Genomic DNA, 18,720 nt, shown 5'->3' with positions numbered 1-18,720 from the left:
GCGGCGCAGAGCTGCGGGGCCGTGGCACGCCGCGGCGTTAACTCGGTAAGAAAGCCACCTTTGCCACGGCAGGAGGCTAAGTCTGGTCACAAGGGACAGGATGTGCCAGAAAATAGAATATAAAAAAAAGATAATTTCAACTGCGACAGCCTTTTCGGGTCCTGGAGGTCTAAGTCTGGCATAGGGGTCATTTAATTTTAATTCCTGGGCCAGAGCTCCTGCCCACGCGGGTGCGCCCGCAGCCTTTTGGCTTGGCTGTGAGATTCCCACGGCACCGGGCTAACCGTGCTGAGACGACGGGAGATTCCTGCCGTGTCTGAAAAAGCATTCATCTCCTTTGGCCTTCGTTTGCTGTGCTTGTTTCACTAAATACCTCCCTGTGCGACGGCTGGAACAGCCGAGCCCGGTGCCCCGTCCCCACGTACCCGTTATGTTCTGCATTTTTGTTGCTGGCTTGTCTCTGTGCCGACTGCTCTGGGCACCTTCCTCCTGCTCCTGGCATGGATGGGGCAGAGCTGCTTCTCTACCTCTTCCATCAAAAATAGGAGGTGACTTAGGACAGCGTGGACCTGACTGTTACAGTGAATAACTTGGCTGGTTGCAGGCAAGAAATACCTGCAAGTCCGTCTCGAACTGCAAAGACAGAGTAAAACACAGATGGGCTTTTTCTGGGCTCTTCGTCCTCAAAAGCGTATTGTGCATTTTTATTTTTAAATCCACCGCTGTTAGAGGGGTAGAAAGCCCTTGCCCCCGCTGACGGCTGGGGGAGCGGAGGTGTCCGGGATGACCTGCGGGCTCTGGGCTCGCACAGTCCGACACCGGCCGTTTCTGCGGACCGAGAGCCGTCCCCGGTTGCTGCTCCTCTCCCGTCTGACACTAGGTGGTAACATCCCTGCTCCCACCAGCCTGTTCTCGGCAGATTTGGGGCTGGTGCATGGCAAGCCCTGGAGCTCCCGGCACCCCCAGATGTGGCTTTTTCACCGGCAAAACGCCTAGCAGAGGGCTGCGCCTGCAGGTGCGAGAGGATGTTCAAATAAGTGAAACCAATATCGAGTGCAATGCGGTAAATTACTTTGAGCGGGTGAAATATATATATATATATATACTTTCCCGGCGCGGCCGGGGAGGGATTCTCGGCTTCACATGGATCCCTTCAGCGGCTGTAGCAGTCGGAGGGTGAGCTGGCAGCAGGGAACCCCTCGGCACTCGGGCAGGGAGGTGTCACCCCTCCAGCACCCCCTTTTCCTGGGCACGGCACTGCGGGGCTGGGACCCCCCTGGGCGAGGGGGACCTGCTCCCGGGAGCTTTTCTCACTTAAACCCTAAGCTCCTGGGGGCAGGGATGGATTCCTTCTTCCCTTCAGCAGCACCGGGGCCATCGGATCCCACCGAAGAGTTTGTCGCCTCCTCCTCTGCAAGCTGCAGGTAATATTTTGTCCAGGGTCTGAGCCCTGCTCGCCACGGGCACGCAAGGAAGGAGAAAGGCGCGTGTTTTCGTGGATGTGATGTTTAACTCGGGCTTGCCCTTCCCTTTGCCTCGCAAAGTGCTTTTGGTGCTGACGGGCCGTCGCACCGTGGCACCGGCGCCCACCGGCACCCACCGGCGCCCACCTGCCCCAGCTCTCTCCTGAATGAAGGCTCCTGTTTAGGGCAGCTGGAGAGCGGGTGTGAGTGTGGAAGTGATGTAAACAGATATATTTTTTTCCCCCCCCCCGATGATGATGGTGATGTTTCCTCCACCGCAGCACAATGGCTCCCATTCATCGGCCCTTTTGCTGGGAATGCTGGCCTTGTTTTGATCTGTTGTGCCCACAGATTGTTTCCTGTCCAGCTTTGGTAAAACAGACAGAAAAGAGGCTTCGAGTTGACAGGCAGACTTTGACTATGGCTTGGAAAATATTATTTCATGGGACAGCCTGTGCCTCCCACGCTGTGTCTCTCAGGCTGGAGGGGAAAAAAAAAAAAAAAAAGGCTTGATTAATGTAGGGAGATTGAAACCAGGCAATAATTTTATACTGTGTTTTCTTTGAATGAATGGAAATCATTGTGGTCTGAGAGACAGCAGAAGACACACTGGGTTTTTCCCTCGTTTGCACACATGCAATCTCTGCCTCTTGCTTATGAATAGATCCACAGTGGAGCTACTAGAGAGGTTGCTCGGGTAGCGTCAAAATGTGGGGTCGAATCCCCACCTCTTTATCAGATTGAGGCCTCGCACAAAAACACCTGATAGAAAAAACCCACCTCTTGCTGGTGGGTGAGGTGGGGCTGGACGGGGATTTCCACCTTTCCCCAGGATCCCAGACAAATGCTGCTCCTGCAGCCAGGCTGCTCCTGCCTGGGGCGCAGCACAAAGCCCGGTTACAAAACAAAACTGTTGGAAGAAGCTTATTAAGCGTTTAATTAGCCTCTCCTGAAGGTAGATGTCTATTACTGAGGGAGCCTTAACGAGCTGGGTAGGTTTCTCCAGGGCTTTTCTTTTGTGAACAGTGGCGATGGTGGCGATGGTACCGTTTTCACCAGGGCTGGTGCTCTGGAGAAGAAGGTGGTCCCGAAGGGTTTGGTGAGCCACAAAACAGGACTGTGGCCCCTCAGCTGCTGCCTTGCGCATTGTGGCTAACGAACCTCAGCAGCGGTGGCTGAGGAGACGGAGAGGAGAGGAGGCTCCCGCCGGCGGTGACGGCATCTTCCCAACAGAAGCCTCAGGTGCAGATGTCCCAGCCGCCGTGTGCCAACGTGCAGAGTGGCTTTAAGAGAAGAAACGCACAGTTTAGGCAGAAGAGCAGGTCTTGGCGCCAGACGAAATGAGGCTGCACAGGCGCTCAGGAAGCGCTCTCCTCCATTCCTTGCCAGGAGAGCCGGGGCTACGGTTTGGCAGCGAGGGGCCGGACGCCCCGCACTCGCCCTGCTGCAGCAGCAGGGCTGATGCACGTGGGCTCCTCCTGCCAACGCCTTGTGATTCTCTCTTTGCCCATCAGAAAATGGTGTTTTATTACACGTAGAAGTTACGGCTCTTCTTGGCCGTTAGCAAAACGGAGCAGCTGCCTGGGAAGCAAGGTGAGGTGGGCTCGGACTGCCTTTCCCACCAGAGGTGTTTGCAGGGCTGTGCTGGATCAGGCAGCGCCTCTGCCTGCGATTCCCCGTCCCGAGGCCTTTCCCAGCATCTCTGTCATCTTGGATGGAGCTCCCTGGTCCCTGTTTGAAGCCTTAGCCGGTGCTGCAGGCCTGCCTCAACGCGCGTGGTTCGTGGTTTGCAGCGCAGGTGAGACCTCACGGAGGTCCCCGGTGCAGGGCTGGACAGAGGATGGCCATGGCCCGTGGCACGGCGTGGCCTCCCTTCCCACTCCGTGTCCTTCATAAACGAGCTGACACCACCGGCAGACAGAAGCTGGACTGACCACGATGTCTTGGCTTCACCCTGTATCCAAGGAAACTTATATTCTGCATGAATTAACGAAATCTGCACGACACCACGCACAACAGCGCGTTCAGCCTCTCCCGGAGCCGCTCCGGCGCTCCCGACGGCTCCCGACGTCTTGCGTGGCTGAGTCTGCGGGATGGGCAAAAAAAATGCGGTGGGAAAGCTGTGTGGCCTGCAGAGTTTTTCTTGAGCTGCCTTCAAAGCTACCAGATGTTTTCCACGCCAGGAAAACATTTGTTCTCTTGCAGTGCCTGGATAGTCTATCGTCCTGCAGACGGACCCGCTTCCCATTTTGGTGCAATGCTGGGGGGTTAAGTCTGGGGTCTTACGGCATTTTGCTGCTCAGTCCCTGCTGGGGGGAGATGCAGGCAGGGAGCGGAGAGCTTGTTTCCCAATCCTGGGATTGGGAGCAGAGCTCAAACGTTTTCCTGGTCCCCAAAAAACGTAGCTCGGTTTGGTCACAGCTATCTGGGTTGCTGGAGACTGGGTTCAGGGTGGATTTCAATTTGTGGAGGAGACTCCCCCGGTGCAATCCAGGTCTCTGGATTCCAGCAAGGACCCTCGCCAGCCTGCGGCGCCGCGGGTCCCCTGGGCGATGGGTGGGCAGTGGGAAGGCGCTCGTGTCCCACCAGCAGACGTGGGGGGAGCCGTGCCGAGCCCCCCCGGCAAAGGCAGCCCATTCCGAATCGGCAGCCGCCGTCAGGCAAGGCTCCAGCCGGGAGAGCAGCTCCTCGGTAGCTCTTGGCAGCGAACCACGTCTTGTAAGGGTTTACCTTGGCCTCACGATGCCGCTCCTGCCTCCTGCCAGGCTGCGGAGGTCGGGGTGGACCTGTTCCCCCACCCCTGTGCACCGGCGTGGGGTTAGGGCTCAGCGGGTCCGGGGAGCAGCAGGCAGCTGCCCTCCTTGCAGGATGCTTTTTGTGCTCTTTGAGTCTTGCAAACGGGCGCCGGGCTGGCCGGGGGTGGTTTTCCGTTGCACGGCCGTGCTTAGGGGCGGCTGCTCTGTCCGAGGCAGCCGGCTGGCGATGCCACGAGGGAGCACGTGGAGCTGCCGAGCAGGGAACCGCGGAGCAGAGCTGTGCGCCGACTGCTGGGTCCCACCGAGGGAGCGAGGGAGCTGGGGAGCATCTTCCAAAAGCAGCCAAACTGCAGAAGGTGGAGGGCTGCTAGAGAAAACAGGCGCTTTGTGCTTTCCTGAAATTCAGAAACCAGAATTCAAAGTCAGTGCCTCAGCAGGGAAAACCTCCCCGAAGTGGCGCAGCCCATGGCGGAGCTGGGCTGGAAGGAGCAGAATCCCTTGGGCTCTGTGGCATGTCGGAGGCTCCTTCGCCACGTTGGTGCTGGCAGGTTTGGTGGCAACACTCGTCCTTCTTCCCTTGCCCGTCCCTCGTCCAACATGGGCTGGTCGAAAGCCCCTGGCAGCGCAGCCTCCGTCGGGCCCCAGCTCCTGGGGCTGGGTGAGTGCTGCAGCCTTTAGACCTTGCCCTGGGCTGGAGGAGGAGAAGACCTCCCAAGTCAGCAGGGAGGTCTCCAAAGCCTGGCGGGGAGCCGGGCTGCTGGCTGCGGATCCCGTGCTGGCTGTCGGCGTTTACATCACCGTTTATATAAATAGTCTCCCCTTCTCTTCTCTCTCACTCCTTCCTTCTCCCTTACTCAAGTGTCTAGACCGAGGAGGGTTTTTGGTTGATTTGTAATACTTACGAGAGGCAGCTGGCCTTCCAAACAGCATCTGGCTCTGTGGAAAGTCCGTGTAACGGTTGCTTTCTTCTCTTTCTGTGGTGGTCACTGCATCTGCAGCATGAAGGACGGGGGGTGCCCGGAGCAGCTCCCACGTGAAGCTCTTCGGCTTCTCACCTCCCTGGGAGAGGGCTTCGCGGGGAGCTGCCCAGCCCTTTCCCCGGGCCTGCTGTTGGCCAACTGAATGGTTTCGGGCCAAGCTACGGCTGGGCGCCGCACGGCCGAGCAGCCCACGGTGGCCTCGCAAGAGGTTCTTGCGTTTGCAAGAACCCACGAGCAGCAGCTGCTGAAGGCGTTGTGACGCTGCCCCGGGGGCACGGCTCGCCCTGCGCCCCGGGTGGGAGGTGAGGCACTCGCGGTTTTCAACGCAACCGTGTTGCGCGTCTGCATCATCCTCTGGTGCCGGGCAGGAGAGCGGCTGGGGAGGCTGCCCAGCGCCGGCGGGGACTGCGGAGCGGGGCCGGCTCGCCGGGCCGGTCCAGGCTGTGCGGGACGCCCTGGCCAGAGGACGGGTCGCGATGCGGTCGCAGCAGGCGCTGTAGAGGATGGGTTAGTTGGGAGGCGAGCTGGGGCTGCCGGGGCCAGGCTGCCCTTGACCCTGGTCCCAGCTCCCGCAGGATGAAGTGTTGGGCGCTGCTCCCTCCCTGTCCCAAAAGCCAAAAACCTGGCAATCGCGTGTTCTCCGGGACCTTATTGCAAAGGTCTCTCCTGCCCCAGCTTTGATCTGCAAAGTGCACCCGTTCAGTTCCTGTTCACCTTAAAATAAAAGAAAGAGGGCAAAGAAAAAAGCAGAGAAAGAAAAAGCCATTATCCCGGTTTATCTTATCAAGATAATGCCAAACAAAGCTCACTTTGAACGCCAGGTTCTCTCTTTGCAGCCCCAGTGGCCTGTTCCTCTCTTCAGCAGCCTGGTTTAAAAATAAGCCCTCCGAGGAGGGGAAGCGATTTGAATGAGGACATTGTTACTGTACACGATGCCATAATAGGGCTTTTTATAGCTACAGCTGTTCGTAAATTGTTTAGTTCCAGGTTTTCGGGCTGCACAAAGGAGCCGCTCTGGGGCTTTCACACTCTCCCCCGGCGTGTTTTAACAGCGATGCTGCAGGGGAGGGAAGAGGAGAAACCGTTTCAGTCCTTTTAATTTTGCTCTTCGCTAATCATCCCCATCAGGATGCAAAGGTGGACGCGCGGGACTCGCGCGTCAGCCCCTCGGTGCAGCCGTGCCGCGGCGGCGAGCTCCGCTCGCGTGGCCGGCGAGCCGCCCGCGCCGCGCGGGCGCGAGCGGGACGCTAAGCTCCGTCAGGCTCCTGCGAGCGAAACGCGTTCGTCTGTTGATCTACGCGTGTAGCCGGGCTGCGGTTCCCCGCAGGTGCTCCTCACGCCCCGCGGGGAGGAAGAACGGTCTCTGTATGAAGGACGCTCGCCCTTCTTCCCTTGCCTTGCTCCAGGCTTTTGTCTTCTGTAAGCGCCCGTGCGTGCCGGTGGCTGCCTGGCTCTGGAGGACGAGACAAAAAAGCCCTAAAAAATCCACCCCCCCAATCTATTCCCCTGCCCCAGCATGTTATTTGCACCGAGATTTCCATGGCATGTAAACTAATTTTCTACGTGAAACCTGCTTACGATTTGAAGGTTTGTACAAAGGGGAGAGGGTTGGCATTTTTGCATGAAGCTATAACATTAATTGGCAAGTATTACTGGGAGTTTTTATAGATGGGCCATAATCCCAGCCCTGCTTTTAGACCACCCAACTTCTCTGTGTGTTGAATTTTTTAAAAAAATATTTTAATAACCTTTATAAGGTTCGGTATCTCCCTCCAGCTCTAGCCCTACCCGAGATCAATGCAGCCACATCGTTAAAACCCACTTTATTTATGGGAGTGCCTATATGAATATGTAAAATTTAAATTTTCTGCAGCCCGACGCTGTTTAAAGTAGAGTTAACGAGGTCTCGCGTGAGGGTTGTCTTAAGGTATTCGAAAATAGGTGCTTCTGACTTGTAGGGTCTTAACCGAAACCTCCTGGTGATGGTTGAGTGGTTGGTGCTGCCTGTGGCTCCGCGGGCGCTGGTGATCTTGGTTTCTGCTCAAAAACGGAGCCGTTTCTGCCCGAGCGTGGCCGGGAGCCGGCTGCGACGAGGCGCGCGCTCGCGCTGTCCCCGCAGACTCTTGTTTTTCTGGTCGTTGGAACAGTTCGGTGGGATTTACAGGGCGCTTCAGACCTGGGCGTCCGCAGGGCTCGGGGTGGCCCCCAAGGGTGCAGAGCTGTTCTCCTCCGCGGGCGGTTCTGGGCAAGGAGAGCCGCTGCGGCCGGCGGCGGCGGGGTCCTGCAGCCCGGCGTGCCGCCCTGCCGCGCTGCCTGCCTTACGGACGGGGAAACCGGGGCCGAGGCAGGCGCCTGTCGCAGGGGCTGAGCCTCTCCCGGCGCTCGCCTGCCCGACTGCAGCCGGAGCATCGCCCCGCCTGGGGGACGCGCCGGCTGCCGGCAGCCCGTCTGTGCGCAGGTGATGTCACCGGCGTCAAACGTGGGAACAGTTGGGATTTGTGCCGGTCCCTCTCCTTGGGCACGGATTTAACCCCAGTAAATATGATGGGGAAGCGACGCTGGGGATGGGAAGTGATGTTTTCATCCCTTTACAAGTATCTGTTAACTTTTTTGCTAGGTGGGCCGGAACTCTGCACGTGGGAATTTGTCTGCGCGATGGGTCCTGCTTGTCGTTACGTGTCACCGGAGCGACTGGCAGGACGCTCCCGGCTCGCATCGCCCGCAAAGGCAGTTTGCAGGCAGCGAGGCCAGGGCTCGGCCGCGTCTGCCGCTCGTTTTGCGGATACCAGCCTCGCAGAGCCGGCCGCCGCTGGGTCCCGCGCTCGCAGGTCGCGGTCACACTCTTACCTGGCAGCAGGAGAAAGCGCCGAGGGTCCCCGCGCCTTTCCTGCCACGCAGCCAAGGTCAAAGAGAGAGAGAGACGAGAGCAGGGACGCGTGGCGCTCGTGAAACGTGTCTTTGTGCTTCCCCGGTCGGGGGAGACGTGAACTTTTACCCTGCGCGTCAGCCTGACTCATAAATCAAACAGTTACATAAATAACCGGGCAGAGGAGAATAAAGATTTTTAAAACCCCGGAGGGATAGATAGCCCCTAGACCAGGGGACCCGTCCGTGCGATCCGGCGGTGGAGCCAGGCCTGCCGTAACAGAACGCTGACCGCCGGCCAGCCGCGCACGCCGGCAGGTTGCACCGCTTCCCGCCCGCCCCAGCCGCCCGCGAGGTTTTGAACTTGCCCGCGGCGGCAGCCGCTCGTGCCGGGGCCGGGCCGGAGGCGGGCGTCCGGGCTTCTGTCCTTTTGGCTGAGCCCCGCTGTGGGGTGGGGAGGAGATGCCCGGTACCCGGCGCGATGACCCTCGCTTGCGCTGCGTATCCCATGGGATGTCCTCGCACCCTCGGCCAGCTGCCTCCAAGGGCTTGCCCGCCTTCATGGGCCAGCGCCCAGTTTCCCGAGCCAATTAAGCTGTAACGATAACGACCCGGTGGCTCAGGCGGGAAGGGTGGGAAGGGTCAGTCCTGCCCGGGGAGCGCAGGAGGAGGCCGCGGCCGCCCGAGGCTGCACCTTGTGTTTGCCGCTGGTTGAAGTGGGATTCGGGAGGGGAGGGAGGACACGGCCTCGACGCTCGTGCGAGTAGCAGACACGCGTGCCGCGGGCAGGACGCAGCGCGCGCCAGCACGCGGCAGGCTGGGGGAAAGGAAAAAAAGCAAAATCTGGGTGTTTTAGCTAAATGATGTAACCCGAAGATGGAGCCGGCTCGGGGACAAGAACGTATTTGGATGCTTCGCGCACAGACCCGTCCCCGTCGCCCCTGCGTGCGGGATGCGGCCGGCCGGCTGGCGCGGGGGCTTCCGCGCCCTGCCGGGGCTGAGGTTTGCCGGCGCGGGGAGGCGGGTGGCAGAAAAGCTGGAGAGTTTCTTGCTCTTCAGCTAAAGTTCACGTCCCGGCTGCTGCAGTCAGAGGGGAGAGCAGGTTTTACGACTCTGAACTTAGCTTATGCACCTTTGGGATAAATTACGGGTAAAATTTCCTAAAATTGTAAACGTTTACTGCGTGCGGAGCCAGAGCGGTGCGTATTTACGGCTGGCGGAGGGCCAGGCAAGCAGATGTGACACAGACCAGGCGGCACGCTGCCTAAGAGCCGAGGGGTTGATGGGGAAGAGGGAGGGAAGGGGTAGGAAGAGCTGTGGAAGTGGCTACCGAGGAGCAGTGCCGAAAGGGCGCGTTTCCACTGGGACGCGCTTACCACGCGTGAGCTTTTCGTGGGAGCCCCACTCAAAGCGTGCCCCTTTCGTCTTGCGCTTTTGCGGTTCTCACTGGAGATGGGTGTCCACGCCATCGTCCAGCCCACTCCCGCCTCCTGATCTCTGCGGTGTTTTCCCTGGTTTGTGCCCCAAATTCTTTCCTGCTGCTTCTCCTCTTCCCTTTGCCTCCGTTCGGGTGCACTGGCTGTCTTGGTGCCCTTTGGAAAGCACCTCGCTGGTGGCACGGTGCACGGGTGGAGGCTCTGCTGTCGACTCCCAGGTGAAAACAGGGTGCCTATTTTGGGGGGATTTCGGTCAGATATAATTTCCAATCTGTCCGTATGTCTGCATAACCGGGAAACCGGGCCGTGGCTGCCAGCCTGGCTGTTCCTCTGCCAGTGGAGAGGAGACCCGAGGGCTTTCAGGCTCAAGGCATCGCGCGATGGGCAGCGCGCGCTGCGTCCTGGGAGGGGGCCGCGCGCCGCGTCCCCCGCGCGGGGTAGGATCCCCCGTTAGCGCGTTTCTGTGTCCCCGTGGGTAACGGGGCTGGTGGCTGCACTCAAGAGGGGGAGGCAGGTTTGCATCTGCTTTTTTGGGTTTTTTTTAATGGTTTTGAGTGTTGGAGATGAAAGCTACTGTATTATCAAGAGGCGAATCCGAGGGAGTAACATCCTCCCACCTGCTTTTGCAGATTCGGCCTTTAAAACGCCGAGCGCCTAAAGCGGTGGAGTCACCCGGAGCCCCGTGCACGCGCGGGCGGGTCTGGCTGCTCCCGGGGGACTGCAGCGTGGTCCGGTGGGCGTCGGGGCTGGCGGGGGGACCGCTGGCACCCCTCCCCGCCCCGCAGCTCCCCGCCACCTCCTCGCGTGAGAGCCTCTGCCGCGCCGGCGCAGAGCGTGCCGGCAGCTGTGTTTAGCAGGTAGGGCAGGTACGGGGAAGCGCTCCGGGCCCCGCGCTCGCCGCAGAGCTCCTTCCCACCTGCGAGCCCTGATCAAACACCTCGACGGGCGGCCCGCGTGGGAGCCGTGATGTAATCTTGGGAACCCAAAACAATCGGCCCTTTCATGGCGGGACGATAACAATCAAAACAGTATGTAAGGGCCTGCCATGCAAGAATACACATGCACATTATACACTGGAGGGAATTGAAAGCCGTAGTGAAAAGGGGCTTGTTAAGAATATGTAGCCTGCTTTCATAATCAGTTTGTAAAAGAATAGGCCCTTGAAAACAAGGGTTTAGGCTTATAGAAGGCTTTCTGTGCCTTGACCTTGCAAATATGCAGAGATGCCAACTTTTTTTTGAAAGTGAACTTGGAGTCTCCCAGCGTGGTGCCATAGCAGTTGGCAGGCGAGCTGGGGGTAGGAGGTCCAGCCCCGGTACGTTCCCGGGGGACGCAGAGTCTTTCCCTCTCGCCATGAGGAGCTGGCCCTTGGTGGGGCTCCGCCACGACGCAATGGTTTTACCTTTCCTTCCTTAAAACTGCAGCACTGGGCTCTGCTGCGGAAGAGGATGAGCCAACGCAAGGGCAGAGCCATCCATCCCGTGAGACCCAGCATTGCTGGCTCTCTGCAGAGCTCGCATGTAGATGGCACGAGTCCTAGCGGTGTTTCTGTTCCCAGATCGAGAAGGTTATGGAGGACGTCACTGTCATCACCCCCACGTTACAGATGGGGAAGTTGAGGCAGAGAGCTGGGAAGGGGAGCATGTCCAGTGCATGTTGGCTCCTTGATTCCAAGGACACCTGAGTCCATCGTGCCCAAACGGAGGAGACGCCCAAGTGACATTCCCACGCCAGCCAGCGCGCTGGTGGCAGAGCTGCTAACAGGGCACACGCATCGCAGGCAGAGTCCGGTGCGGTTTCCCCCGGGCTGCTCTTTCTTTAGACCGATGCGAGTCAGGCCAACAGCGTCCTGGCCTGTATCAGGAATAGTGTGGCCAGCAGGAGTAGGGCAGGGATTGTGCCCCTGGACTCGGCACTGGTGAGGCCGCACCTTGAATACTGTGTTCAATTTTGGGCCTCTCACTACAAGAAGGATATTGAGGTGCTGGAGCGTGTCCAGAGAAGGGCAACGAAGCTGGTGAGGGGTCTGGAGCACAAGTCTTATGAGGAGCGGCTGAGGGAACTGGGGTTGTTTAGTCTGGAGAAGAGGAGGCTGAGGGGAGACCTTATCGCTCTCTACAACTACCTGAAAGGGGGTTGTGGCGATGAGGGTGTTGGTCTCTTCTCCCAAGTAACTAGTGATAGGACAAGAGGAAATGGCCTCAAGTTGCGCCAGGGGAGGTTTAGATTGGATATTAGGAAAAATTTCTTCACTGAGAGTGTGGTCAGGCATTGGAACAGGCTGCCCAGGGAGGTGGTGGAGTCGCCATCTCTGGAAGTGTTCAAAAAACGTGTGGATGTGGCACTTCAGGACATGGTTTAGGGGACATGGTGGCGCTGGATTAATGGTTGGACTTGATGATCTTAAAGGTCCTTTCCAACCTAGTGATTCTGTGATTCTGTGATTCTGTGTGAGTTTGTAGGTTGGGGATGAGCCACAGGTTATCCTCCTTGTCTGCAAAACGCCTTCTGGCTCGACACGGGTGACCCATTGGACCAGATGGCATCTGCTTCTACCACCTCTCTATCCGATATTCCCCACCTTCCTCACTTTAGAGACCCTGATGCCTCCAGGTCAGGTTTCATTCTGATCGTTGTCCCTCTGGCTACGCTGGCTCATCGCCCCGTTGTCATTTCCTCTGTGTCCCATAGCTCGCTGTGGGCACCCTGAGGTTCGGCTCCACCGGGCCAGGCTGCTCCCGCCTGTCTTTGTGCGTCTGTTTTACAACGTGTTTCTTCGCAGTCGGGGGAAGCCTTCCAAGAATCCCCACCTATTTCCGTAATAAGGACGCCTTTGTTTTCCTCGTACACAATGCAGCTTTGATTCGGTTGCTTTCTCGCCGACCGCGTTGCCGTCGGCTCGACACGGGAGCTATGGAGAAGGTGTGAGATGTGCACAGCTCGACAGCAAAGCGGGAGAGGCGCATCCCGTGGGGTGGTTTTGTTTCGCATTTGGGGCGTTGGAGGTAAATCTGCTTTGCCTTAGCACCCGGACGTCCCCTGAGATGCTGCGCTGGGCAAACAGAGGTGGCCCCTGAGCCGCGAATGGAGGTAGCCTTCATGCAGTGAACCGAGGCGAAGCAAATAGGAAGGCTTATGTGTTCCTGGCCTCCGTGTTGTCATGGAGTTATCCTCATCCTGATGAGATTAGTGTCCCTGGGAAAGGCTCAGAGGGCCCCGAAGTCCAAGAATTGTAGAGGCAGAGCTGTGCCGGGAGGAAGCGTTGAAGGAACGCGTGGTCCTAGGGGCGGGGGAGCGTGGTCTGGATGAGCAGAAGACCCGAGTGCCGGCACCCATGCGGCGTGGGGCCGACACCTGCGTTTCTTGGGAAAACAGGTTAAAATCCTGACCCAGGAGGGGGCACACGTTGCTGCCTCCCCGCTGAGGACTGGGGGGAGTGCGTGGCGAGGGGGTCCCTGGGGTGCTGGAGCACACCATGACCCATTGCACACCGCGGCACGCTGCTTGCCGTAGCACGTGCACGCTGCGGCACGTTGCTCGCCGCAGCCCGTTGCTTGCTGTGCTTGCCACGCCGGCTGCAGCCCCGTCCCCGGCACGTGCCAGACCCACTGGGCATCCGGTGCTGCCCTGGGGGTGGCCCAAGCTACGGGGCTGGGGCTGGGTCTTGTTTCGGGGAGCCCTGGTGGGTTTTGCGAGGGGTGTGCAGGGGGGAGAGGGGAGGAGGAGAGCAGGAGCAAACCCACCCATTGGGCTTCTCCTTCTGGGTCTCTCCCTGGGTTAAATTCCCCTTCCTCCTGCCCCCCGGGGCTGGTGCAGGGCAAGGGGTCAGCGTGGGGTTCCCTCCTCCCAGTGGGACCGGGGGCGAGGGGGGGCTTGCCTCCCTTCCCGTACAGACCCCTCCATTCACACCTCCCTCTCCCACCCTGTTAATTTGTTGTGGTCGGGGCCAGTAATAGCTGCTTTGTGCGAAGGCGAGGGAAGGAGGAAAAAAAAAACCACAGCACACAGACAGCGGCTCCAGTGTTTTCTAAAAGGGATGTTTTTCCCCCTCCGTTCTCTCTCTCTTTCCCTTGAATAATGTTTTTGATTGTAATAGCCTGTCTTGGTTAGGGAAAGCCGCAGCATCTCCCCCTTCCCCTCCCCTCTTCTGTAAACCCTGGTAGAAGTTTAAACAACCTGAAGAGATTTTTCTCACCAGTCTTATTTTACTAATAGGAAACAAGTGTTTAAAGCAGCAAAGGGAGCTTTCAGCTTCTGGGACAGGAATAACCGACCTTGCAGAGAGGCGCCGGGGTCCCGTGCGGAGCCGTGCGCTGGGGCAGGTCGCAGCCCGGCACCTTGCGCCCGGAGCTTTGAGCCCCCCAGGACGGTCGCGCTCTCGGGGTCCCCCAGGGACGGGCCACAGCCAGCTCCACCAACGCACGCCAGCGGATGGCGATGGGAGAAATGCTCCGGCTGTGGAGCGAGTTACTGTTGGCTCTCGTGGAGCTGCTCAGCCTAAAGAGCCCACGCCGTAAAAAACGAGCCCCATTTGGTTTGGTGCTCGCAGCGTTTTTGGTTTTTGAGTGAAGGAGGAAAGCCCCATATCCCTATTTCCTGGTTTTGACCAAAAAATCTGAAACTCCCACTGAGCTGGAAGGGACCCTGGAGGGGAAGGAAAGGACCGTTCCCAAGGCTGGAGCAGCTCCCAGCTGAGGACGGGTGACAGCGTGGGTAGGGGTGCTGGGAGCAGCCTCTGCTCCCTGAGGTGCTGGTGCACGGAGCTGGGGTGCAGCTGCCTCCCACATAGAAGATCCGACACCCCCCCCGCAAATCCAACTTTCGCTGGAGGGAATAGCCAGCTGTCCGCAGAGCCGTTTCCCCTTTGGGTACGTTCCGGGTGATGTGGTGGTCCCGCCGTGGGGTCGCTGCGTGGGAGAGGCTCCCACGCAGGGAGCGCAGCGGGTGGGCGCAGGGTGCTCTGAAGGTGGATGGCTCAAGGAGGTGTCGAAGGGGAGAGGGTGAGCAAGGAGAACCCTCACCTAATTCTCTGCCCTCGGACATCCCTCCAAACCGTCCAGTCGACTCTCAAGAGCCACGTTTTCTGCCGCTGGGGTCACGGGGCTTTACCTGGAGCGGTTCAAGTTCCCTGTGCCTGCCCGCCTAACCCCCCTTGCCAGGCTTTTTCTCTCTTGTTCCCGGACAAACGGTCCTCACAGCAGCCTGCCTCCTCCTGTGCTGCTTTACTGACAGACCAGCTCACCCCTCTGGCTGGTTTCGGCTTTGGAAAGTCAAAAAGTGATGCACATTTCCACAGGATGCAAGAGGGAGAAAAAAAGAAAGCAAGCAAAATCCTGTGGCTAAAATATACTTCTCTGACGAGCCCCACGGCTGTAAGGCTCGTGGTTATGGTTAAGGACGGTGCCGGGGAGAGCTGGGGCAGGTTACGGGAGAGGGCTCTGGCAAAGCCCCCCGGGAGGGAGGAACCCCGACCCTCCGGGGCATCCGTGAGCCCAGGGCTGCCCCAGGCGCCGGTGTCCTGGGATGCTGCACTCCCGGGAAGCCTCGGGTTGGAAACGCTTCGAGGGGCCGCCCAGGACAGGTCTCTCCTCTCCTCCCTCTGGTCTCTGTCGCTCCCAGGGCTGGTGCTGAAGCTGATGAAATGCTGCAGAGCTCTTTGAAGGTGAAGGTCGCTGTGGTCACGTTAAGTATTAGCACGACTAGCCCCAGGGCTAGCTGCACTTCCATTCAAAAGGCCTACCTTTAATAATGTCTTTTTGTTTTTTTCCTAGCCCCCAGCAGCCTACCTCAGGCTGTGCTTTGCACCTTGTGTGTGTGTGTATATGTGGGTGTGTGTATATATTTTTTTTTTTTTTGTACTTTTTTGTGTTGGTAGGAACTTAGCAATTGGCATCGGGATTCAGAATTTCCCGGAGGGCCTGGCCGTCAGCCTGCCTTTGCGCGGCGCTGGATTTTCAACGTGGAAAGCGTTCTGGTAAGCTGAGCTCCTCTTTGCTGTGGAAATGAGAGCCCTCCGCCAGCAGCGCCTGACGAGCGGGTGCCTGTAGGTTTCCTCCCCGTATCCGTTTGCCTTGCTCCACCATTGGGCTGCCCTTGGAATGGGCTTGCTCCAGCCAAGAGCCACTTGCCACAGTCTCCGTGGAGTGGGTGTTTTTGCTGGGGCTGGAATTACACTCCAGGCCTGCCGGGTCCCCTCCTGGCATCGCGGAGAGCCGCTGCTGGGAGCGCTGCGGATTTCCAGCTTTGAGGAAGGGCGCTGAGCGCTGCCCTGCTCCCTCCGCAGCGCCTCAGCCCCCGGCTCCCGGGGATGCCTCGGCGATCCCGGCAGGTCACCCCGTCCCGCTTCAGCTGCCTGTTGAGTGCCTGTGGGGAGCTCCCAGATGCTGCCTAAATGTGGGGTTTTAATTTTTTTTTTTTTTTTTAATTTTGTTTCTTTTTTTTTACCTCACTTCACTCTGGGCTGGATTTCAAACCCACTTCTCATTTTTTCTTTTCCCTTTTCCCTGAGGTGAAGAAGCCAAGGGCATGAACTCTGCGAGCGCAGGGCTGCGTTCCTGCCCGTGCACGTGTGCTCGGCCGGGTGATGGATGGGAGGGCAGGGGGGCGGCTTGGGAACTGCTCCCGCCAAAGCTTTGTTTTCTTTTCCTCCCACCCACCTCCGTAAGCGCAGCCGGTGCTGGGACTTGCACCGGGATTGCTGCTGCCGGGAAGGGAGTTCCCATGGCCTAGAAAATTAAAACAATCCTAGAGAGAAAGAAAACGGGGGAAAGAGCACAATTTCACCCTGGTTGAGGCTGCGGACAGATGTCCTCTAGGGACTGAGCTATGCCAGTTGGAAGTGTATCCTCTCTGACCCATCCCTGCCCGTGAGCTGGATCCCCAAATCCCACAGAGCTCTTGGGGGAAGGAATCATATCACACCTTAATTCCTTTCCTGGAAGAATCAGCTTGGGGAGGGCTTCCCTGCGTGTTTAAAATAATCCAGGTGGCTTGGCTTGGCGTGGCTGGGTGGCCGGCCTCCGCCCGGACACGGTGGCATTAGGGGGTCCATGGGGATGGGGGGCTGCAGATTCCCCGGCAGCCCCACGGGAGGACTGTGCCGCCCCTCGCGCGGGTCCCCGGTGGCTTTTAGTCTCGACCTTTTGCAGGTACGGGCAGCTGAGCGGCATGGTGGAGCCCTTAGCTGGCGTCTTCGGTGCCTTCGCCGTGGTGGTGGCAGAGCCTCTCCTCCCCTATGCCTTGGGCTTTGCGGCCGGAGCAATGGTCTACGTGGTGATGGACGATATCATCCCCGAGGCACAGACCAGGTGAGAGCCCCTCGGTGACCACCACAAAAAGCAGATAGACACGGGGGGAAGCACAGAGGACTCTGGAAGATCCCTTCCCTTGCCCGGATGAGATCTAAAGCAGCGCCTGCCTCATCCGAAAAGTCGGTCCCGGCTCCTGGGAGCTCACGCCCTCCCCTTTCCTCCCTGCAGCGGCAACGGGAAGCTGGCGTCCTGGACCTCGATACTAGGATTTGTGGTGATGATGTCCCTGGACGTTGGGCTCGGGTAGGGCAGCGTGCCGCGCCCCAGGAGAAGACTTCAGAGCCGTTTGTGCAGCAGCATGTGGAACTGGACACGCGTTATCCTCTAGACTTTTTTTGTACATATATTTTTTTTGGATCTGGTTTGGTGTTGATTTCCTATAATTTTATATCTCTTCCTCCCCTCCAACATCATGTTGATGGTTTTCAAAGCACAAATGTGGATGGTTCCTCGCAGGTCCTGGTTTCCTTTTGCCACCAGATTTTCTTTTGCTCTTGGGTCGTTGGACGACGCGCCGGCTGGGCTGCAGGTCACCCTGTCCTTCCCTTCCGCGCTGGGCTGGTTTCTCTGGGTCAGGTCGCTCTGGGTTTTGATCATCTTTGTTCTGTAGAAGATTAGAAATTCACTGTCGTGTGTTTAAGCTGGTCTGTGGTTAAGTACTGAGGCATTTGAATGGAGTAAAGTCCTTACAGAGTCTCGATTTCCACACTGTTTTTGAAAGGCAGGTGGAAGGCGCTAAGGCTAAGATAGCGCGTACAGCACTCTGCGGGACTGCAGGTCTCGTGTATCCTGCTGGTCCTTGGGAATGTTTTAAGGTATTGGTTTTGATGGATGCAAATAGTCCAGGCAAATAAAAATTAATTTTCTCAGGATCTCTGTAAGAAGGAAATGTCATTTTTTCCTGAATTTATGTCCTAAGTGGAGCTTTGTTCCAATGCATCATGTCCAATACCTTGAGGTTTTCTCTGAAAAAAAACCCCAAACAAACAGGAAAGAAGAATATTTGTGTTTTCTAGCACGTACTCTTTGAAAAGGCAGGGTGTGGTCATCCACATCATCGGCGACAGTGTGCAGCGGGATACGTTTCCACGTGGGCCCACGACTCTGGCCTTACTGAGCGAGATTGCTGGTTTACGGCTGCTGGCTCCAATGGTTCGTAACTCCCCGAAGAGGCAACGCAGGTTCTTCCCGCCGGCGGCCCTGGTTGCGCTTCACCCCGCGCCAGAGCTTGGAGCCGAGTCAGGAGCTGAGCGTGCCGGGAGCTCTCGTCTTCCTGAGCAGCATCAGGATGAAATAATTCATCTGGCTGAATTAATTATCCTACTGGAAGAGCCAGAAACGTGCACCATGCGTACCTGCCTCTTCACCCTCTGCTTGCTGAGCATCTCTTGCTGGACGGCCGTTCCTGAGCAGGCAGGATGAGTCCCTTCGGGGCAGAGGAGCGAGCCCTGCCCGTCCCTCCCTGTGCCTGGTGCACGCTCAAGCGAGAAGCAAAATGCCAAAGCTGGAAGGATGCTGCAGAGCACACCTCCCGCGCCGAGGATGCTCTGCCCGCAGGAAGATGGGGCTCGTTAGACCTCCAGCAGGAATAACTGGCTCGCCTGGCTGCTGCCCGCACCTCGGTCCCTCCGCAGCCGCGGGGCTCCGGGGGAGCGGGGCTGCGAGCGTGGGGCGTCACGGGCCGTCGTCCGCTCCTGCCGGAGAAGCTGCAGGAGGGGCAGCCGGGGGGAACGGGCTTGAATAAACTAAGCTAGAGCCATGCATTGTTGTTTGGTTCTTTTTTTGTTTGTTTTTTTTCTTTGGGTTGGATTTCATTCGTACTTCATTTGTGTGTCACTCTGGATGATACAAAACTACTGTTTGCCAATGGATTTGACCTTTTAACTGTGATTGGTTTCAATAAATGGGAA

General features: G+C 58.1%; 1 protein-coding gene across 1 annotated transcript in view; it reads left to right on the top strand.

The window, feature by feature from the left end:
* Positions 1 to 17,057, top strand: part of SLC39A11 (solute carrier family 39 member 11) — a gene marked incomplete at both ends in the record, with an annotated part of 95,860 nt that extends 78,803 nt beyond the window's left edge. Inside the window, 3 exons of the mRNA XM_082008232.1 lie at positions 15,376 to 15,474; positions 16,649 to 16,807; positions 16,979 to 17,057. Coding sequence (XP_081864358.1) covers positions 15,376 to 15,474; positions 16,649 to 16,807; positions 16,979 to 17,057 — 337 coding nt within the window. The remainder of the gene's footprint in view (positions 1 to 15,375; positions 15,475 to 16,648; positions 16,808 to 16,978) is intronic.
* Between the last annotated feature and the right edge of the window lie 1,663 nt (positions 17,058 to 18,720).

The sequence above is a fragment of the Phaethon aethereus genome, assembly GCF_964289735.1.
Source record: "Phaethon aethereus genome assembly, chromosome: 18".
Classification (NCBI taxonomy): domain Eukaryota; kingdom Metazoa; phylum Chordata; class Aves; order Phaethontiformes; family Phaethontidae; genus Phaethon; species Phaethon aethereus.
Note: the sequence above shows the minus strand (reverse complement) of the source record. Positions and strands in the feature narration are given on the sequence as shown.